Source organism: Candoia aspera, chromosome 6, assembly GCF_035149785.1.
Source record: "Candoia aspera isolate rCanAsp1 chromosome 6, rCanAsp1.hap2, whole genome shotgun sequence".
NCBI lineage: Eukaryota > Metazoa > Chordata > Lepidosauria > Squamata > Boidae > Candoia > Candoia aspera.
In genome coordinates, this window is record NC_086158.1 from 43,678,464 (window position 1) to 43,702,151 (window position 23,688).

Here is a 23,688-nt window from a genome sequence, read left to right on the forward strand (position 1 = left end):
CTGCAACCACAGGAAGGTTGTTACCCCAGACAGGATACACCTACATACACACATCCGGAATGCTGTAACGGTAAGAAAGGCAGCCCAAATTAATACAATCCCCCAGATCTCTTCAAAAGACAAAATATTTAATTAATTTTTGCTACGATAGCTACTGGAAAATAAAGATCACGGCTAAATAGGGACAGGATATTTGGAGGATATTATCTGGTTCTTTGTTGTTTATTCGTTTAGTCGCTTCCGACTCTTCGTGACTTCATGGACCAGCCCACGCCAGACCTTCCTGTCGGTCGTCAACACCCCCAGCTCCCCCAGGGACGAGTCCGTCACCTCTAGAATATATTGTACTGATCCATTTAGTTTTCACGGCAAGAATACTGGAGTGGGTTGCCATTACCTTCCCCAGGGATCGCATTTAGTCTGACCTCTCTGTCATGACCTTCCCGTCTTGGGTGGCCCTTCACGGTTTAGCTCATGGCATCATTGAGGTGCTCAAGCTCCAGCACCACGACAAGGTAACGATCCTTTGCTGAAGATCTGGTTCTACTTTGTTTCTATATCGTTCCGTAAAGCAGATATAAAACTACAACAAATACTTTTGCTTGAGTCCTGACGCAGGCTTGGTTAAAATCGCCCACGTTTTTGAATGGAAACAAACTCATCTTGCACTGCCATCCTTATCTAAGCTAACAAAATAAACCGAAATGATGAGCAGTGTCAGTTTCCCAACGCTGCGGACAGGGTTGCGCGATCTGTTATCATCGGTCGCGCTGGGTAAATGCCGACCGGAGTTGAAGGGAAAACCATCTGGAGGTTACAAACTCAACCCCACAAAAACAACGCACCAATTAAAATACACGACTAAGATTTGTAGCACTATTAATTTATTTCAGTGTTTCTCAACCTTGGGACCTGCTGGCTGGAGAATTCTGGGAGTTGAAGTCCACACGTGTTAAAGTCGCCAAGGTTGAGAAACACTGATCTACGGCATCCGCGGGGAGAGAAGAACTAGGACTGAGCCTCGCGGGGAAGGGAACGCCGTCCCTGACTCAACGGAGCTGAAACTGAGCTCAGACTACGGTCTTTCAAAAAGCACCTCCCCGGTCGAACTCTATACGGCTGAGAGCAACTACACCACAGTCCCCGCCCAAAGTGGTGCATATCAAAGGCGCCTCTTCCCAGCATCCTTTCCTAAAATGGCGTATATCCAGGAAGCCCTGACTAGCCTCATCCGCAGCCATTTTCTACCCCGCTTTTGCCTTCGCGCTTGCCGTTCGACCTGCACTTAATAAGAAGGGCGCTCGCAAGGATGGACCAGCGAGGTAGTAATTGCATTTAGCGATGCGTGACCGTGGCCCGCGTTCAGCAGGAAGAGCGGCCTTGTGAGTCAGGCATTGAGGTTGGAGCCTACTGTGATTAGCCTGCGACTCAGGAAGAGAAGGCCCGCTGGTGACGCCATCTCTCTCGGACCAGGGGGGACTGTGGTAGGGTGTCGCGGAAATGGATGGGGGCTGCGGCCCGGTTGAGGGGTGCGCGGAGGGACCTTCCAGGTGAAGGCAGCGCCCATCTGTCATCCTCGGTGGTCAGCGGTGAGTTTTGCCCGTCGGTCTTGTCTCTGTCCCTTGGTGGGCCCGGCAGGCATGATGGCTGGACGCCTCCTATTCTTCTGGTGCCCTTCCATCCTGTCTCCTGAACTACTCGGAGATGACTCGTTTCTTCCCCAGCCCTAATCAGGCTTCCAGATTTGCCGGATTATTGTCTCCTACTGCATTATTGTCATTATTATTATTTAGAGTCCTGGATTCAGCTATCGTACACCTACTCTGTCGCAGGGGAAACCCGGACCCAGATGACTTGGGTTTTTGGCAGGGTGTAACGTCTCCAGATCTCCGGCAATATGTCTGTTGGGCTTAGGACATCGAGCTTCCCTGCATGGAAGCGACATATCCTGGATGAACTGAAGCGACGAGACCGGTTACAAAGACAGGCCTTTGAAGAGATAATCTTGCAATGTAAGAGCTTTCCGGAGAATCAACTGAGAATCTTCACTTTAACTAGCAGACCGGAATTGGCGATCTGTTGCAAATGAATTCATTTATAAATATTGTGATTTCTAGACTAGATAAGGGATGTTTTGTTGTTGCTACTGTAGTTTAATTAATTGAGGTTCTGTTGATGAGTCTTTGGGCCAGTTTTAGTAAACTAGCAAAAGTAATTAATTTTCTGACCTATAATGCAGTTGAAAACAATTTTTCTTTAGTGGATTCCAGAAAATAAACCCCAAGGAGAAAAGCATGAATGATACGTTGTATGAAAAAAGTTTGGTGTATTACTAATCTCATCTTCATGGACTGAACATAAATTCATAAACACTCTATTGTTTCTTTCTTAGGCCTGGTTCACATAGTACATTAGGCTAAAATTTGTTTACTGTTTTGTGATTTTGTGCGTTATGCAAACCCAGTCATTTGGGTTATTTTGTGGCGCTGTACACACCCAGACAATTGGTGAATTCAGTTAACTGTGGGTTAATGTATTATATAAACAAAGATTTAGAGTGTATTCACTCCCATGAGGCATTATACTATTTGCATATTATCTTTGATATATTTTGTGGATTTTGTGTGTGTGTTCCTTTGAGTCAGTTTTTGGCTCCTGGTGACTGCCTAGATTAGTCCCTGCAGTTTTCTTGGCAAGGGTTTTGGAAGTGTTTTGCCATTGCCTCCTTCCTAGAGCTGAGAGAGAGTGGCCCAAAGTCACCCAGCAGGCTTCATGCCTAAAACAGGATTAGAACTTGTCTCCTGGTTTCTAGCCTGATGCCTTAAGCACTACACCAAACTGGCTCTTTTTTATGGACTTCGGGGTTTTAATTAAAAAAAAAGGATCTCCAAAGCCCTGAACTTTGAATGCTTCTTGTTTACATTCTGCTCAGTGACAAGGAACCTTCTCACCAGTTCATACTGACTTCAGTAGCATAAGGAGAATTACCTAATTGCTTGTGATATTTGCTCTCAGACCAGCACCCATTTGGTGAGAGAAAGGTTTTGCAATTTGGAACAGTTTTCTGGTAATACATCATAGAATCCCCTTTCAGATTCTATTATTCAAAACACTGGGTTATAAAGTAGAACAATGTCTTCTTAAATGACTCATTCATTTATGGAAGCCTAGTTGAACAAGTCTGAACTTATAAATATTGTGCACTGTGAGAGAATGTCTTCTTGGTTAGACACGTTTTCACTGTGATATAAGAGGGTGTCTGAAGTAGATATAGTTGCTGTGAAACTGTTTACATTCACAGTTTAAAGACTATAATACCATGGTATGGCAAGCTTATTAATGGATTGCACAACTGATAAGGATCTTTTCCATTTTTTTAATTAAATATTTTGGCCTGTTAGATAACAAGCTCCTGGAGAAGTCAGATTTCCATTCAGTGCTGGCTGACAAGCTACAAGTGGAAAAGTATGATTTGCCAAGCCGGCATGAGATCAGGTACTTGTTGAGTCCATTCTAGTGAGTTATTTCCAAATAAGTTTGTTTGCAGATATAGTAGTCTGGACAAGTCAGTTATAAAATTAAGATTAAATTAACATAAATATAACATGTGGCAAATTATATATTCATAGTGATATAATTATGCAAAGATGCAAATTACATCAAATTGTGTAATGTCATGTGAGTGATATAAATTGATGCAAATTATATTATTCAATGTTAGTAATATACTGGTACTGTATACTTTCATATTTATTGGACATTTGGGAATTATAGGAAAGTCCTCCCCTCAAATGATCTGTTAAAACGAGGCTTCATTCTTTTAAATAGAGATCAGGGAATTGCTTAATGTAATTCCACTGAATTGTCAGTGGAAAGTCAGTGTGTGGAGAACGTATTAGTTCTTGTGAAGTATAGATTATCCTAGCTTAATGACCATTAAGCTACTGTTCAAAGTTACGACAGTGCTGAACAAATGGTACTTATGACCAGTTCTTAGAGTTCTAGCCATTGCAGCATCCCCACAGTCACGTTATCCCAATTTCTGACTTTCCCTGCCATCTTCCCACAAGCAAAGCCAGCAGGAAGTCAGAAGTCACGATCACATGTGGTCATTGTTTAACAGCAGCAACCGGGACTGCCAGAATTGCTGTCATTAAGCAACGAGGTCACGTGATGTTGCACTTTATGACCACATCACTTAGCGACGGAAATTCCAGCCCCATTTGCCATCGTAACCCAGGACTATCTGTACGTTGAACATCTGTATGAATTAGATAAACTCAGCATCTTACCTTCTGTTCCTTTGGAAAATTCAGCCCAGGACATGATGGTGCAAGAAATGATGCTCATCTTCAAGAAGTAGCTCAATTAAGGATTAAACATCAAGAGGAGTTGACAGAGCTGCACAAGAAACGGGGCGAGGTTAGGAAAAATTTGTGCTTACTTGCAGCAGTACAATGCACTGTTGCATTGCACTGTTTGTTTCTCTATCCCATGAGTTTCAGAACAATAAAAACGTATCTCGAAAAGAACTTTTTGTAGTAAGCAGTCAACTTTTGAGCTTTTCTCTTGCTTTCATTCTAATTATATATATATATATATATATATATATATATATATATATATAGTAGATGAAGCAGCATGTATTCTATTTTTTTAATTAAGGTACTTTGTTTTTGTGATGCCTTTCTTCATCTGTTACTAGAAACCTGGGAAATGATTTATGATACCTACTTCTTTTAAAATTCTCTGTTTGGAAATTAAGATACAACTTATTGTATCTTTCAGATACATTTTATAGCCATGATTGTCTTTCGATTTTTGTATTCTTTGGTTGTTTAAGTTTGTTCCATATGGGGTCTGTGAAACTGCTAATTGAATACAGCACAAATATAGTAATACCTTGCCTTTGATTAAGAGACATAAATACATTCTTAACAAAATGCATGTCCTAAAAGAGATGCAAAAACTACTGACTATGATAAGAATTTTGGTTCTTTATTAACATTATTAATTAATGTTAATGTTAATATTAATAATTAATGTTAATATTAATTTCATTATTTTTTCTTTTTTTGTAGTTGGCCCAATCTGTGATTGATCTAAACAATCAGATACAACAGAAGGACAGAGAGATACAAATAAATAATGTCAAGTGAGTAAAATCCATTTATTACCAGTAGACCTTTATCTTAGTCCTCAGTGTCCTTCAGATTTTCATTATATTAGTTGCTTCCATTGAAGAATTGCAGAATATTTACAGAAGATATCTGAACTGGAGACAGAGTGCCATGATTTGTGCAACAAGCTTCAAGATCTTGAAAGAGCTAATCAAACTCTTAAGGATGAATATGATGCTCTCCAAATCACCTTCACTGCTCTTGAAGAAAAATTAAGAAGAACCACTGAAGATAACCAAGAACTGGTAACCCGTTGGATGGCAGAAAAGGCTCAAGAAGCTAATCGGCTCAATGCAGAAAATGAGAAGGATTTAAGGTATGATGTATGAGCTCAACTCCTGGTGACTCATCCATGCAGTTTTCTTGGCAACAGTATGAAAACTGTTTGCTGTTGCCTTTTTCTGGAATATTTTTCAATATCCCAGTCTACCCTACTGTTCTGGTATTTCTTGGTAATCTATCCGGGTATTAACCAGGCCTTTACTTGCTTGGCTTCTGAGCTAAGCCACCTGCTGAGGTCTGGTCTTTAAATTCTTATGTTCATAAAATGTTGGTTTGAGGTTTAAGCTTGGTTTGAATATAAAACAGTTAAATGTTAGCTCATGATACTCAGATTATGCCCATTGAAATAGCCTCATTTTTTCCAGATTTGTTTTTTCATAATGTGAAAAATCTGGACGGTTAAGTTTTCACTTGGGCTCTAGAGACATGAGGTCTGATGAACCTTGTATTATACTAGTGTCAAGATGCAGATAAATTTTTTGAAGCAACAAGTCTGCCCACTGAGATTTCTATACCAGGGAGCTTAAGCCAATAAGACATTTGGGGGTTTTTTCTCCTAATTACCAGATCCTTGACACTTAGAATATAACTGTTCAAATGAATATTGATAAACGTTGCAGAGCTGACACATATTTCCTAACTTTTTTCTTCCCTGGTAGGAGAAGGCAAGTTAGGCTTCAGAAAGAACTAGCAGAAGCTGCCAAAGAACCACTGCCAATTGAACAGTAAGCATTCACTAGTCTAATTACTTCCTAATGACTACATTACTCCCATTTCCAGGCTGAAAATATGAAAATTAGTTGTCCAGGCTGCATACTTGTTTGGCTTCTAACTTTACATCAGCATTCCAATGTAAAATGTGTGATCAAATGATAAAAGCTTCCTGATTTTACCAGCATCAAAATTGTGGAGAGTTGGGATAAAGATGGTGACAGAGTTTTCTTGGGTTGGGGGGATTATCTTCCCCTTTCCCAACTGAGATAATTGTGTATTCTTAGACAGTTGTTAAGAATCAGAAATAGAAGAGCAAGTTTGTTTATTGGTGGCAGCTTGATGTAAACAAACCCGGTGGATTTATATACCTTCACCTTCATTAATATTTTCATCTTCTTCCTTGACTCAACCACAGTGGGGACAGATTTCCCCTGCCAAGCTAAAATTCTGATTTTTAAAATTTTTATCGTATCTTTTCAGCAATACTTTAATCCTTATTTTTATATCACTTGATCATTATAACTTTGATATTTACTGACTGTAGATTTACAGTTTGCAACAGCTTTATTCGCTCTATGTATTGACTCTATTTTTCTTTATTTTGCTTCCTTATCTTGGCCTTCCGGAGCTTAACACATTTCCTAACAACTCAGTGGCTACATCAAGTGGAAGGAGAATGCATATGAGAAACAAAAACTGATTAGCAATAGATCAGATTAACCAGCCACAAACTATTTGTATATAACTATACAAATACTTTGTAATAATTTTAAAATATTTGCTGCTGAATGAGTATTCTATGTGGTTGCAGCTAGACAGTGCTTGGAGGGGGTTATTGTGTGTGATCTTGGATTCAAAACCACCTTGTTCCTCTGACACTCTTAAAAATGGCCAGGAACTACATCAGCCTTTGCGCTGAGAGTTAACTTTCATCCCATCATAGGAACAGTAAGGGGAAAAAAAGCTGAAAGCACAAGTACAATGCAGTGAAATGTATGCAAGCGTAGCTGGAATTCCATGGATAAAATTTTCCTATTCTACTGTGTCTAATTGCTTAGAAATAATTATATTTTAACTGATTGTGCAAAGAAGTTTACATTCAGTTATATTAAGCAATGTGATTAAAAATTGTACTGTAAAAGGCAAATAAAATACAGCAATGGCATAGCTAATTCTGTTGTTCAGTTATTGTTCACACCATCCCTAAGAGCTGTGTATTTGAACTAGTAGAGAAAGGGGGCTGCTCAATATGAAATGCCTGATCTTGCACATTCAAGGCATGATCTGTCTTTCTCAGGGATGATGATATTGAAGTGCTCACAGATGAAACCTCCGATCCAGCTGAGGAGACATCTCCAGTTCGTGCTGTCACCCGGACAGCAAGGTAATATGTGGGCAGAGATGTTGGGAAGCATTTTTTCCAGAGATTCGTGAAATATTTCCGGGTGGGAAGAAAAACTCATAGCTATTCTTGATTTGATTTAAGAAGTTCATTTTGAGAAGAAAATGTATTGAGAAAGTTACTCTTTCTTGGATAAATTATAAATTAATTGATAACAGATGCCAGCATGAAGATAATTTATCAGCTATATGCCTTATTGTAATAAAATGAGAATTTCACAGCTGCTGTTTTTTGCTCCCATTTATTTTAATGGGATACAAATGGGAAAATTAGCTAGTGAATTATACCTATAGCAAACAATCCAATAGTTTTAGAGTTCTATGATACTATTTCTACTGATCCTTTTTTTGTAGAAATCCCTATTTTACAGTACCATTATTCTTTAGCTAGGAATATTTCCAAATTTTAACTTTGTAGGGCTCACAAGTAAGTACAGAGAAGGAGTCTCTCCTTTTCTATCCACACATCTGTTTTTTACCATAGTGGTGCTTATTCCTGGCACTGGAAAGAGCACTGTAAAGCTCTTGTGGCTTTGCATTAAAATCATGCTCTATCAGGTAGGAAATTGCCCCTCACAGCTTTAGAGAATTGGGAATTAGAGAATCCCAACATTCTCAGTTTGTTTATGGCAGAGCCATGTCATGGGGATAGTAAAGGGAGACTCAAATCCTCTCCGTGTAAATATTAACAAGATATGAAGGTTGAAAATGTTGAGGGCCATGTTAATTAACATTGAAAGCTTTGTAAAAAGTTGCCTTTTGGGACAGTTGGCCCATCTAATATTGGTGACAGCTGCAAATAATAGGTTCTTAGACAGATTTCTTTCCAACCCTACGTTGGAATTGAATCTGCAAACAAGACATGCAGAACCTAAAGCCTCTCCATTTAAACTGGCTTAAAAGCAAAAATGTTTACACTTCTTGTTAAAGGCCATTATGGGCCAACTATCACATTAGTCATGAGTATACTTGGGTACAAGGAAGAGTATGTGCTCTGCCTTTATATAAATATATCTTTAATTTTATTCTCAAAGTTCCAGTGAATTAAATTTATTAGGGAGCCTTTTTCTTCCTGCTCATATGACAACAAAAATTGTGTTCAGTTCATAATTGCTAATGCAAGCTTTTATCAGATTCAAGAAGGAGGCTTTTTGGACTTTTCTGTTACCGTTTGCTTTCCTTGATGAATGTGGGGCTTGAAGATTGAGAGTTATGGGCTTGTGTGTTTTGGTCTATCCTTGAAAACTGTCCTCCCCTTCTCTTTAGTAAGCGACTCTCCCAGCCCACTGGAGGCCTTCTGGATTCTATCACTAATATCTTTGGGTAGGTTGGAATACATTTACCTTTTTGTGACATAGTAGTTCAATATATACCAGCACTTCAGTGATGCTAGGAATGCAAACAATTCTTATGTCAAGCTTTTTTTCTAGCTTCTCTCTCTCCTTTTCTTTTGTGTTCAACTCCTTACTTCTGCTGTGTGCTGACCTCTGATCTTTCCCTCCAGTCTGTCTGAGTCTCCCCTTTTGGGACATCACTCTTCTGATACTGCCAGGTGAAAATTTGCTTGAAATTATTCACACTTAATCCAGTTAATGTGATGAGGGATGCTGAATAATTGTGTCATGTTGTTTCTGTAGCAGTGAAAAGACTTTCTGGTTAAATGATGCATAGATGTATCATAGATGCCAAAGGTATAACAACTGAGAGAAGAATTGCTGAATGTAGTCTGCATGACTGCTGTGACCAGTCATTTTAGTTATTTTTTGTGTTACATAGACATTCTCTGTTAATAATGCAATGTGAATTTTAAATTAGGCATCATTTGTAGGTTATGTACCTTTGCAACTGAATAGGACTTACAGTACTTTGTATAGGAAAAAGCATTGTTAAAAAAAATAGTAGCAGATATTTAGCATATTGGTGTTCCTTGAATCAAACAATTTTATTTTGGGATTCAGTAATGACTGCTATAATGTTGATAAGTTTTTTCCCACTCCGGCATAAGGAGTTTTTATGCAATCGATTAGGTTCATGCAAGAAGCCAGTTGCAAAGATTATAGAGGAGTCCCTAACATGCACACCCAGCAAACTGGGTATTGCTGCCCAGTTTTTGAAATACTTGAATTTGTTTTAAGACTCCTTGCCTTTCCTCCCATTCTTACCTATTGTATAGTTGGGGTCATCCCCCTGCCTGTAGTTCCAGCTAATTTCCTCCATGTACTTATTTGCTTATTGATGTGACCTTTCTCAGGAGGCGTTCTTTGTCCTCATGTCCTATCCCTCAAGATAATACCGATGTACATCCTAATGCAAGCAAAGAGGTCCGAGTCCCCAACACAGCAGTGTGTGTCTTTGTAAGTATATCTAGGATGCATTATCTTAAAGAGTAAATATGTTTTACTGAGTAGTTTTCCAGTTTACTTTGGTGTGGTACTAACTTTGCAGTGTAAACATGTCAATTGCTTCAGGTTTTACTTCACGTTCAGGCATCCATTTCTTTGTTCTCATGATGAGATGCTATATGCTCATGATATGGCTAGCACAATGGGCTTTTGTGGTCTTGCAAAGAGTTGTAGTGTGGATTTTGCGACAAGAAATGGGGTACTGCTAAGCCAGCCAAAACCGGAGGAATCATAATAAATACTGAGGTCAATGATGACTACAGAAAGGTCTGATTGCACTAGTGAAATTGCGCATCCATGACTTCCAGAGCTCCCAGCAGTTTTTCTCTCTCCCATCCATGCTCCAGAAATGCTGTAAGATGTTATGAAGCTGCTGACATTATGTGGGTGTAGTCAGTTCATGTTGCTTGCAGTCCAAAGCACTCAGAGCTGACTCTCCACCAACAAAGCCAGTCAAGGAGCTGTCACTTCTGGAATGTGTTCTAACGTGCATGATCTTTAGTTTTCAAGCTGAGACCTCTTTTTTTCCTGCAAATACTTTTTTCTGACTCAGTATCACTTTTCTACTTTTAACTATTATATTTCTATAATAGTTTTTTTTTAATGAAATATATAAAGTCACTTAAATAATGTGACCAAATATATGGAATTGTTTTAAAAAAGACATGGAATAGACGCATAACAAATACAATTCTACAATGTAGGCATTTAATCCTAAACAGTGTAAAATCTCTTCATAATGTACAAATACTAAACGTAGTCCAGGGGAAACACACACACACACACACATACAGACATAAATACAAATCTGGTAGTTGTTTTACTTTATAAATGCAAAATTAGCTCAGCTTCCAGTGGGAATGGCGGACTGGACAGCTGTGCCCACTAGTTCAGCGGGCAGAGCTGATAACGCGGTAATTTTTTTCGGGCTCAGGCAGGTTTTCCCGAAGCCCAGAAACATTTTCTGGATCAAGGAGAATACCTGGAATCATCCCCACCCTCTGGACGGCTGCTTGCAGCCAGAAGATCGCAAACAACATTTTGCATTTGACTGGTAAGAGCCAGCTGGGAGGCGGAGACTTCATCACTTTCCAAGCCATGCTGTAGCCTTAAAGGGACATTAAGACCAGCCACCCCATTCCTAAATCACCAATTTGTATCTTTTTTAAGTATACATACCCCAAGAGAGGCTTTCTACAGCGAGGAGAAGCTGGTTCTCTTGGTGCTTAATGTTATTTTTGGGATTACTTAAAAAGAAAAAGAAAAAAAATTCTTCTGAGTTTTGGATTTTGTTTTCCTTCCAAAGGAAATTCCAAAGATTGAGAGTAAACAATTGTCTATTTTTCTACTAAATTTGAAGATACTAGCATTTTCATACACATTGAATCAGCTGATTTGAACCTTCGGCTTTCTGTTTTCACGTTCCCTTGAAAACTGTCTGCTATCTCACTCTCACTTTATGTAAACACACTTTGGAACTGTTCCATATCTTCAACTTTCACTGGTTAAGCTCCTAGGGGGTGCCATAATCTACTGCTTGAGACATGGAGGATTTCAAACAGATTCTTTCTGACTTTCACTAGGATTTTAAACAATTTCTTCTGAATTCTATCAAACTTTTATGTAAGATATCCAGGACATTGTGGAAAATATGAGATCTAAAATGTGCCATCAGGTTGGGGATATGGTAGATGAAACAGGAATTTAAGAGCAGTAGGGTTTTTTTTAAGACTGAGATTGGGATTTTTATCGAGATGCTAGATGAAGATTAGATAATGGAGTTGGAGAAATCTAAGGGAGAGAGTGATCTGCAAGCCATAAGTAAAATCGATCTCCTGGTGGAATGCCATGAGAAGAACCTGGAAACTTTGAGGGGGCAGTCGGGCTGTTTGATTCTTTCAAGAGGAAAACTCTGTGCACATTGTGGGGATATGTAACTGCTCTGGTTTATTTTGAAGTGGGATAAGGGTTGAAGAATGTTCACCTGGTTTGCTTTAAGGATTTGACTGATGCTGTTTGCCTTTAAAGATTTGGATTTACTGTCTTGAATTGGCTTTGATTTTTGGGTTTATTAAGATTAAAATTATTAAAACTGTTGTATTAGGGTTAAAAAAATGTTTATCTGGTTTGCTTTAAGGCTTTGATTGATATTCCCTTTTAAAGATACGGAATTACTGTTTTGAATTGTATTTGTTTCTGGGGTTTATTAAGATTGGGATTATTAAAATTGTTGTACTATTAAGTATAATAGCAGAAAACTTATGTGCTTTTGAATTTGATTTTTATTATGATAGACAGAAATGTGTAGAATAGTTATGTTTTATCTTTTGGGGGAGAGAAAGATGTTTATGAGGTTTATATGAACTTTTTTCCCCTTAATTCAATATAAGGGGGAGGAGTAACTGTACTTAGTGACTTTTATTATGTGTTTAAGTGGAATGACTTATAGAAATAATGTGGTGTTTTGGTTTAATATAGAGTCAGAGATTGATTATGGAATTTTTTGTATATCCTTGTTAAAGTAAGAAGCTACAACTTTTTGAAATTTAAAAAAAAATCTCTCTTGTGTTTCTTCACCTTTTTAGGGTTTTTTTTTCTTTTCTTTTTTTTTTGTAGTTTTTATTCTTTTCTTGAAACCTAATAAAATTTCCTATAAAAATGCAAAATTAGCTCAATTTTTCTTTTCATTCTGATATACAAAATATATTTATTGTTTTACTAATAGCCCATTCTTTTATTGACTGCTTTTCAGTGTGTAGTTTTTATCATTTCTTCAGTATTTTGCAGTGATTTTTTGACAACAGTGAAGAAATCTATTATCTTATCTGACTTCACAAAATTAATATTAATAGATGTGGGTGTTATATCAGCATATTTTCTTTTGTTTGGTAATCTAGTCAGAGTGCCAACACATACACTGATTTTTCATCTTCCCTCTTTTCTCAGTTTCAGAGTTGCAAACAGTATTCATTGATTTATCATAGCTATTTTAGGAGGTGGAACTCCTTGAGATGCAAAAAAAACCCCCCTAAGCCTTTGTTATTTTAAAGAATTTTTTGGTTGTTACATGTATTAAGTTCCTTATAAATAACTTCAAACAGGAAATGTATAGTGGAGAACTCAGGAGTCGATAGACATTTTTTTGGTGTTACTTTGTGAGTCTGGTTCAATTTTTTTACGTATGCTGTCAGAGGCTGACAGATCTGGGTTCTGAAATCATCAATAATTGTTGTGTGTGTATTGTTTGTTTTGCGTCTCCTTAGGATGCTCATGATGGAGAGGTTAATGCAGTCCAATTCAGCCCTGGTTCTCGTTTATTAGCAACAGGAGGCTTGGACCGGAGGGTCAAAATTTGGGAAGTTTTTGGTGGTAAGCTCTTTAAAGCAATATAGTGAAAAGAGATGAGAGGTTTTAATTTCTGGAGACAGGATTTTTTTCTTCCAAGTTTGATTCCATAGTTGATATGCTGAAAATGTAGCTACAATTCTGAACTAAGAAATTAATGTATGAACCCCAAAATAAATTCCTTAGTGCATTGGAGTGATGAAATGTCTTTTCCAGAATTATTTAATCAACAGGAGAGGATGTATGGGTCTAGTGATGCAACAGTCTTGATTAATCCCTAGTATTTCCATTAGAAGGATGTAGTGAATTACCTAGGTTTGGGAAAGCAGATATTCCCTGCTCAGATTCTGAAGAGTGCCACTACCAGATGGAGTAGTCAAAATTGGGTCTTATGGCCTGCCTTAGTTATAAGTTAGCTTTATATATCAAGAAATAGAAATGACATGTCGTTAATTCTAGGCGATCAGTTCTGTGGTTTATATTTTTGAAATATGTTTCTTAGCTGGGCTGAATGAAACTGAAGTGCATTCATGCTTTTTCGTGCCTCCTAACTCTTTTTTCTTTTATATTACAGACAGTTGTGAATTTAAAGCCGCCCTATCTGGCAGTAATGCAGGGATTACTAGTGTAGAGTTTGATAGCGCTGTGAGTATGGGTATATTTCTTTTTTGCAAATATCTTCTGTCCTGCTCTCTAGCCACATCATTTAGGGCATTCCCAGATGAACAGTTAATATTGCTATGAAGCAAACTGCATTGTGCAGCAATTAAATACCATTCCTTTGCATTTTTTTTTTCCTGGTAAGGGAAAAATGGAAGAACTGGAAAATATGGGAGTATTGTATATAATAGACCACAGTTTCTGATATGCCTACTCTCTTCCTTGAATGAGCAATACCATTGCACATTAAAAGACAGATCATCTTGAAAATAAAGTAATTGTTCAGAAGTAGGCATAAAATTATGAATCTTTTTATTCCTTTTTTTCCTGGAAGATCCCTGAAAAGGTTAGTCCTGTTGCCTGTAAAAATGGGCAGCACATGTACTTTTAACCACAGTCAGGTCACTTTTTAATAACGCTGAAGCATTTAATGTTGGTCTGTGCTGCTTCTACAGAGTTTTGCTGAGGTCAGTGATGAATAGTAAAAGGTCTGATTTGCCCAGAAATATTGCTTCCCTTACCATCTAACTCCCAGCAGTTACTCTTCCATCAAGCTATAGAAATGCTGTGTGTGGGAGGGCATTTGCTGATACATTGTGATGGATTCGGCTTGTGTCCTTGTAGAGTGTTGAGTAGACACTGCTGAAATTGTTATCCAACATAAAACAGTAAAGGAGTTTTAAGTATTGGAGGCAAGTAAATGGGTGTATGATCTCAATTTTTTTAACTGAGACCTCTTCTGAAGCAAAACATCTCTGCCCAGGGCACTAGCAGCAGAAGGAAGAATTAGGAATAGGAGAAAGAATGGATGAGGCAAATAAATGGGAAGATAATGGATGAAAAGAAAGGAAATCAAGATAGACGAGCAGGGAGAGAATATTTAAAGGTAATGAAGCTTCAAAAATGTGTAAATAAGCCCCAAACTAAGTGATAAGATTTGGCAGTGGCCTAGCTTGAGATAAGCAAACATAAAATAATGTGAAACAGAATTACTTAGACATTGCAGATTGTAGAAATGATTATAATAGAAAACATTTTTAAAATTATTTCCATAGGGTTCTTACGTATTAGCGGCTTCAAATGACTATGCTAGTAGGATCTGGACAGTGGATGATCATCGGTTACGGGTGAGTGTTTTTTTCCAAGGCATTGTGCATGTGCCAGATTCTCACAAGTTTTATAAATATAAAAGAGATGTTAGAAATTGATCTGGGATGTGTTAACGAATGGTAACCCTAATTCTCAATACAGTATATTATAAAACTGAGTTGCCCATTAATTGTCTTTTATCTATCTTTATTTATATAGCTTGTTTGATATTACCAATACAGAGTGATTTGAACATACTGTTTGGAAACAAATATTAAGTATTTTTTTCCAAATTAACATGATTTTGAAAGAATTATACAATTTTATAACTTTACATATATTTTACTATTAAAATACCTCTGAACATTGTTAAAAGTGGACTAGTAGCAGCACTAGGTCGGCAAACTTATGAAGCTGGTTTGGAAAATGTGAAAATGTATCCTATCTTCTACTTTCATTCTCTAATCCACTCCCTTTTTGCCATGGCCCAGAGGGCAGGAGTACGTTTTACACCCAGACAGCTCTAGCTCCAGTCCCTGGGAACCCTGCATTAAAAATTAGCAGACCACTAGAGCTGTTCTTCCTTTGACTATGAACTGCGACTAGATTTGCTACTTGTCTGTATAATGAACTTTATTTAATAGTAAATATTAGATTGTATGAACTTGGAAAGGACTTTTCTGTTTAAAATTGTAGAGCTTCACTGGTGGGTCAGAGGGCCAGATAATGGTTTTCTGAAGATGATCAACCAAATATCCCTAGGGAACTCAGAAACAGGATATAACAGTGTGAACCATATCTTCTTGCATATTCCCAGCATAGATAAGTGGAGGTTCCATTTACTGACCATATCTGTCCTCCACTGTTATCTATACCATCAATGAAGGAAAGAATATCTGCAAACTTTTGGGTACCTATTTCAGATACCAAACCTAGTGCTCAAACTTGTATTATACATAACGGGATGGGGTGGGGTGTTAGTCCTCGGTGTAGAATGAAGGCTGGGTAATGCTTTAAAATTCTGTTTCTGCTAAACTGTTGAATAGTGAGCCTAGGGGGACCAAGTATTGTAAAAATTTGTTTTCTTACATAATGTCAATCTCTCTAGCACACGCTCACGGGGCATAGTGGAAAAGTTTTATCAGCCAAATTTCTTCTGGACAAAGCTCGCATTGTATCTGGGAGTCATGACAGAACCCTCAAGCTATGGGACCTGCGCAGCAAAGTCTGTAAGGAAGCCGTTTCACAGTTTCCCACATGCATCAAAGGGACAAGAAGAACACTCATTGACTGATTACCTCTCAAAGCATTCAAAATTGCTGTTCTGTTAATCTTCTGATATGTATATGGATTCAAAGCTGGCTTCTTCCCTTGGGGTAGGACACTGAAAATGAGGAATGTTACTAAAGATTCATTCCATTGATCAGTGGAACTAAACATTTTACTGTTGCCCCAAGTGTCATCTTGGTAGTCACCACTGACTGGTGTTAAGAAAGGATTTTCCAATAATAAGTGAAATAGGTTTAGATTTCTAAACTTTCTTGACTTTGAAGCCATATCAGTCCTTGGAGAAAAATGGCTAGTGTGCTGCTATAAGAAGTCATGAGCAGATACCAGCATTTAAAGGGTCTTATATTGTTTGATTGCCTGTTACTCTTAACCCAGAGTGATTGTCAATCAATTTATTTTATTAGTATTTATATGATATATTTCCAAGTGTTAAGCGGTAAGTTTATTTCCTCTTCTTTAGCCATGTACATGACAGGGTCTCTGAGTCATTGTATATCTAGGCTGATTTTGCTGTTAAAGCAATTGGCATTCTCCATTTGGTTAGTAGTTTTGCCTCCAGATAATGTGCATAGGCAGAAGTGATAGCTACCATATATCTCAGTTAATTTGTTTTCACCATTCAGCTAATATAAAATTGATCCAATGCTATCCATGTATAAAGTATGCCTGTATGTTTGTGCAAATATTATTGTGACCCACAGTTTGATACGCATTGTTTTTGCAACCAGAAAAGTGTGCTGGTTTAGGAAAGATGTATTTTCTGCTATTGGGCTGAACTTGACTTCTGCCTTTTGAAGTAGGTGATCCTGATAAAGATTTATATTAAGCAGTACTGCTGTTAGCACAGACTAGGCTTATATATCATACTGCAGAGATTTGTAACTGCTAAACCTTTAAGCAGTTGAGGAAGTGGGCTTTCCTTTTTTTTTAGATTTCATGATTTCAAGTCTTATAGAAGTTTCTAAATTGTGTTTATGATGGTGTTCATGCTTTTAATGACTAGATATAGTGGCACCACAAAAGATTGGTGAGGAACTAGTGGTGTGATCCACTTTTTCCTTCTGCACATGTAAGACAGATACTTATAAGTTATACTTATAACTAGGCAAGATTTGTATTATAAATTCCTCCACATGCATGGAGGAAAAAGCTTACTTAGCAAGCTTTGCAGATTGCTTCATTAAAAATCGCTCTGTCCTATGAGCCTTTTATCTATATTGCTACTTGTAATAATTAAAATAAAGAGGACAACTTGAGTTGTCCTGTATCTGACATGTGCACAAAGGAGAGAGAGTAGCAGTATGATAGAAGGAATATCTCATTTACAGATATCTTTGGCAGAGGGACGTTTATTCGGATTCCCAAGTTATTTACAAAATATGTCGTCATACTATCCCAGATGTTCTGTGCTAGGGACTGTGTGTTACTTAAAAGTATCCCTAGCAGTGGGTCAACTGTCTGAATTATGATTAAGTCATTGATAAGTTGTGTCACCAAGCTATATCTAGGTATAAATGTTTATACTTTGTCTTGTAAGAAAAGACAAACAGATAGCAAAGTCCCCCAGGGACTTTGAACCTCAGAAGACCCAGGAAGAAAAGTTGTTGTGCAACTGCCAGACTGCTCAAGGGGGTCCATCTGCTGCCATTTCTTTGAGGTTCCTGACAAGCTGGAAGGATGTGGATTAAGGACTTTTTAACTTTTTAAATATTTATTCAATAAAATCCTTTTTGATATTTTGCCCTGAATTGAGCCCATTGTCTCCAAACCCTAGAGAACCTATTGGCTACTGGCTGGCCACTGCTGCCAACACACTTGGCATTGTTCTTGTTGTTTATTTGTTCAGTCGCTTCCGACTCTTCGTGCCTTCATGGACCAGCCCACGCCAGAGCTTCCTGTCGGTCGTCAACACCCCCAGCTCCCCCAGGGACGAGTCTGTCACCTCTAGAATGTCATCTATCCACCTTGCCCTTGGTCGGCCCCTCTTCCTTTTGCCCTCCACTCTCCCTAGCATCAGCATCTTCTCCAGGGTGTCCTGTCTTCTCATTATGTGGCAAAAGTATTTCAGTTTTGCCTTTAATACCATTCCCTCAAGTGAGCATTGTTCTGCCAAGCATAAAAGGAAAATATGTTGCCATTCATTCTTAAAACATGAGAAAATTATTCTTTATGTCTGTCCTCTACTTTTTCTTTTTGCTTGTGCTTTAGAAAATTGATGGGGATGGATAGCTAGCTAGCTAGCTTATTGTTCCCACTAGTTCCCACTCTTGTTCCCACTAGTTTCAGTTCTTTTGAAATAAACCTAATAAAGACACAGCATCCTATGATAGTTTTTGATCTATAAATTAGATCTAGTAAAATAGCCTTCAAAATTCTTTCCTAAATTTTATAGATAGAGAAATTGTATGGATGATTTCTCTGAATTTCTGCAATTGAAGGAGAAATTCTCCAACAATATCTTAACAGACCCTTTCCTCAGGATGTAGAATTGAATTTAAGCATGAGAAGCCAAGGAATCTTTCAACCCTTGGAAATATAATAATGCAATGAAAGGTAGGACATTCTCATCCATCCCTTGGCTAGCTCAAAACTATGTAAGTGTACTCCCCCATGAGAATTTCTCCAGAATTTTGTTCTAATTGCAATAATTCCCAAAACAAATTCTGTTATAAAATTCAATAAGAGCTAGTAAGGAAAATACAATGAAATCTCTTCTGCCAACACAAATGTAAATAGGAATTTTAGTAGGCTTTTATAGAAGAAAGATTGTGGATTCAATTACATGATTAGTAACTTCATCTTTTTAAAGGTATAAAGACGGTGTTTGCTGGCTCCAGCTGCAATGATCTTGTCTGCACAGAACAATGTGTAATGAGTGGACACTTTGATAAGAAAATTCGCTTTTGGGATATTAGGTGAGTGCTGTGATGATAAGTTGTAAAAATCAATGTTTTATTATCTCTGTATTGGATTAGAAATATATATTAAGGGTAAATGGATTAAGTTTGATTTGAAAGGTTCATCTAACTCAGAAATTTGATCCATTTCAAGTTAAATATTCAAACTGATCCACAAAATCAATCAATTTATTTTGACTATGTATCTACATTTAATCCAATTTGATTCAGTATATTAAAATGACTGCAGTGAAAAATACCAAAACACATCTAATTTGAAGTGTTTTGGATTGTTGAAAATTCACGCCCAATATATAGGCTCTAATTGCAGGCATTAAGCATTATGTAGTTCACCTGAGAAGTAGAGGTAGGCAAAATGTTTCATGGCTGAAATGTCCTTTCCTGGCCTCGCTGGAAGTATTCCATCCTCAAAACATTCTGTTCCAACCTCCTTTTAAAATTGGGAGAAACCATTTTGATGTCAGAATGATTCCAGTGAGATCAGAACCAGATTCAGATTCAGGACCTTTTGACTGCAAAACATTTTACATGTTTCTAGTAAAGAGTGATATTGCTTGCAAAGTGAACCCATGTAGAAAGCCACGTATTAGTCAGCCCTAAGCCAGAGGAGAGATGCATAAACAATGCCTAAAGCCACACTGCTTGACTTTTGGTTCACCTGAGTCAGAGAACTTGGTCAGAAAAATGGACCTGCTTCCAAACCTAGGAAAGTCCCTGACTGGTTCCCAGCTATGCAGGTAGTTTAAGGACTATCTGATACCTTCACATTCAGCTTTTAGGATGCTGAGTAGTATTTGGTACTCCGGCGAAGAATATAATGCATTTAGGGCCAATGGAAAACAAATGCCTTTCTTCAGTGACTGCTACAAGAATGCTAGTAAACACTAAAGTGAATTTACCCATTGCTGTTTTAAAACCTTAAAACCTTACATATTTGAACATACTGGTGTTTAAAATCTAGATTTAAAAACTCTTTTTGTTCTAAGCTGCAAGCAGTATAGAAAAGAACCCAGTTAGCACATAAATTGTGCTACTTATTACATCCTTTAGCCACTGTAAAGTTTCTCATGAGGCTTCTTGTATGCCACTGAATTAGGTATGATTAAGGAAATGTTAACTTGTGTTACATTTTGTTTTTAGAACTGAATGTGTGGTACGGGAAGTGGAATTGCTGGGTAGGATTACAGCTCTAGATCTCAACCCTGAGAGAACAGAGCTTCTTACTTGTTCTCGTGATGATCTGTTGAAAATTATTGATCTCAGAATCAACACTGTCAAACAGACATTCAGGTGAGTATGGCTCTGCAAGTGAGTTGTAGACTTCCCATCTGTGTCAAAGGCCAAGAATACAGAGCTTTTCCTGTTGACATTTCATGGTAATAAGCAGCCTGTTCTTGAAAACATCTTTGTTGACTGCCCATGTCATCCTAATGTAGATATTTGTGCTTAAAAGTAAAGAAAAAGGCCAAGTTGGTTTGATCATTAATTTTCAAATTTGTGTTACTAAGATGTCTGTTCTGTAACTGCCTGTAAAATTAATTGGAAAGACATATTTAATAAATCATTTTGTGGGGGGGGGGTTTCTTCCAGTGCCCCAGGATTTAAATGTGGGTCTGATTGGACCAGAGTTGTATTCAGGTAAGAAGCTGAGCTACCAAAACTTGAGTTGGATGTGATATTTTCTTCTGGCTGGCAAGTTTTATACATTGAGACACTTGATGAGTATATTAGATTAGTTAATTAGATAAAGTTATTCTGTATTTGTACAAAACTTTGAGAACAGAGGTACATTCTATCCCTGCTGATCAGAAGAAAAGGAAGTTCAGAGCATCTAATTATTTGTAGGGCTTTGGGATGTTCATTTTGTACTTCTTTATTAGGGTTTGAGGCAGGAGGGAAACTAATTTAGTGTCACCTCTGCAGTGTATTATAGCTAAATATGTTCATCCCATTTGGTCAGAAGAGAAGTCCCCAGCATTGGGAGATTTCCATCATCTAATGACATGTTGTGCTACAAACAGCAATAACACATTTTTTTCTGTTTTTTTCTCTGCACCAAATCTGTGATTTTTCAGCCCTGATGGAAATTACGTTGTGGCTGGCTCAGCAGATGGATCACTCTATATATGGAATGTGCTCACTGGAAAAGTGGAAAGGACACTTTCCAAGCATCACAGGTGAGTCAAGATAATGCTGTTAAAATCTGAACCTGCTACATTTTGTGGGGCACTAGCCTATAAGGCAGCCTTCCTGAAACTGATGCTCACTACATGTATTGGAGCTATTATTCCCAGTCTACAAGGCTAATGTTAAGTAAAACTAGAGCTAATTAAATGATTGCTCAGAACGTTGCTGGAGTACATGAAGAGGTCAGTGGCAACACATCCTTGAGCAGACTTTTCTTGTTCTAGTTAGTGAATAGCAGTAGTCTTCAAAAATAGCTCTGTGGAGACTGAGCAGCATTTCCTTCTTAACTCAAACTTTGGATCTTTCAGGGATCTAATACATTTATGTTATCTTTTCGTTTCAGCAACCCCATCAATGCTGTGGCATGGTCACCATCTGGAGCCCACGTGGTCAGTGTGGACAAAGGAAACAAGGCTGTGCTGTGGTCTGAATTTTGATCTAAAAGTGCAAACACTAGCTTGCCAAAAAAAAAAAAAATGCATGGGAAGGCAATGATCTGTGTCTGTCTAGAGAGGGCAGAAGTCTGTATCTGGCTCCCACCCAAAGTTTATTTGCTGAGTGCATAAGCTTGCCTTTAGCAAAGAATTATTGATGCATCCATCAGGAAGAAAAGCAGATCCTGATTACAGTATGTTGCTGCTGTCTTAACTTCCATAAAGGTTTGGGTGTAGAACTGGTCGTTTTTAAAATGTACCATCTGCACACTGAAAAGGTTCTTGCACCGGATAGCAATGTTCCTGAAACAATATTCTATGGCATTTTGCTTTTGAGTGCTGTAGCAAAAGTTCCTGTATGTCCTGACTTTATGCATGTATTCACACATGTGTCTTCTTCTCTGAGCTAGCTAAGATGCAAAGTGAAGGATCCTAAGACATAGAATGGCGGGGTCTGAAGTGTAATCTTAGGAAGCCCATGAATTTGGCAGTTGCGTCTATGGGACCCTAGTACTTAGCAGATCACAGCTTCTTGTATCAACTTGATTTGTGGCAGGCAGAATTGTCTGAAAAACAGATGTTGTATTCTCCAAAGGTTATCCAGGTAGCAGTGATACAGAAGCATTTTAATTTGACCCAGTGCATTTGGGGTTTTAACTGTGGGATAGAGCAAGAGGTTCAGTTGTAATGAAGACTGTATGATTGGCATGACTTCCACACAGCAACCAAATGCACAGCAACTTCTGCTATCCGGCAGTTTTGTATTGAGGGCAAAGGACATGAAAGGAAATTAACACCTGAAGCTGAATGTCCTGGTGCTGGCAAATCCATATCATTTGCCTCTGACTTAAATGTGCAATATTCTTTGTGTTGGAGTTCTCTCTCTCTGCCATGGAGCAGGCTTAGGGGCCTGTATCCTTTGGTGGTTAAATGCACAATATGGTTCAAGGAGAAATAATTTGTGGCGTTGAACATTCATCCAGCCAAATATTTTTCCACATTGAGTAGGCTGTGATACAAGCCACCAGCATTTAATTGCCTTTTAATTTGCACTTTAATTTTTCTTCCTTCCACAACTTGTTTTGTATTGCTTGTATTGGAGGACAGGTGAGCAGGATTCTTTTGTGTCTGGGGTTCTCATTAGAAGACCCCTTCATTTTGACAACTTAGGTAGAGGAAAATGGAAAGTACATGGGACAAACTTTATTTATTGTACTAATCTGTCCACTAGTACTTGACTGATTATAAATAAACCAGTATCCTGCTTCCAAATCTGCATTGCTTTTCCCTTATTTTTTTATCTGCTTTGGGTATGGACATAGGGATGGGAAGCAGTTTGAAGAGAAGATTAAAGGCTCTCTATAAAGTTGCAACTGCAAATATACTTGCAAAACCTACAATGGTATGCTGGGGCAGAGGGAAGAAAGCATCTGCGGTAAAAAAAAAAAAGGGGGGGGGCCAACAGCACAGTAGGGGTAATAAACAGTATTGAAAATGGAGATGCCATTTTTGCCTTATATAAATCAGTGGTCTGGTCGCATCTGGAATGTGTGCATTCTGGTTGCCGCACCTCAAAAAGATATAGAGCTGGAGGTGGTTCAGAGGAGGGCAACTAAGATGATTGAGGGGCTGGAGCAGCTTCCTTATAAGGAAAGGCTACGATGATCATTTGGGGCTTTTTAGTTTAGAAAAGAGGTAAAAGAAGGGACATGATTGAGGGGCACATAATTATGCATAGGGTGGGTAAAGTGGACAAGGAAAAACTATTTTCCTCTTCCCAAAATAC

General features: G+C 38.0%; 1 protein-coding gene and 2 non-coding genes across 7 annotated transcripts; all 3 read left to right on the top strand.

Moving 5' to 3' along the window:
* Positions 1-1,169: 1,169 nt before the first annotated feature.
* Positions 1,170-23,174, top strand: ATG16L1 (autophagy related 16 like 1). Of its 5 annotated transcripts, none has more exons than XM_063306895.1 (20): positions 1,170-1,589; positions 1,794-2,012; positions 3,402-3,495; positions 4,317-4,422; positions 5,082-5,155; positions 5,245-5,496; positions 6,122-6,187; positions 7,474-7,560; positions 8,844-8,900; positions 9,082-9,129; positions 9,829-9,931; positions 13,243-13,348; positions 13,899-13,969; positions 15,040-15,111; positions 16,182-16,302; positions 19,173-19,278; positions 20,422-20,571; positions 20,872-20,919; positions 21,357-21,458; positions 21,812-23,174. In XM_063306895.1, the coding sequence occupies exons 2-20, from the start codon at positions 1,898-1,900 to the stop codon at positions 21,903-21,905; spliced, it is 1,872 nt and encodes a 623-aa protein (XP_063162965.1). In that variant the 5' UTR covers positions 1,170-1,589; positions 1,794-1,897; the 3' UTR covers positions 21,906-23,174. The 5 variants fall into 5 exon arrangements, with proteins under 5 accessions (XP_063162965.1, XP_063162966.1, XP_063162968.1 ...); XM_063306896.1 differs by having other exon boundaries at positions 1,170-1,382; XM_063306898.1 differs by having other exon boundaries at positions 1,170-1,322.
* On the top strand, positions 10,225-10,497 carry LOC134500603 (small Cajal body-specific RNA 6). The gene has a single exon (XR_010068276.1). It is a non-coding gene; the product is annotated as a small Cajal body-specific RNA 6 (non-coding RNA).
* LOC134500602 (small Cajal body-specific RNA 6) lies at positions 14,451-14,719 on the top strand. The gene has a single exon (XR_010068275.1). It is a non-coding gene; the product is annotated as a small Cajal body-specific RNA 6 (non-coding RNA).
* Positions 23,175-23,688: the final 514 nt, after the last annotated feature.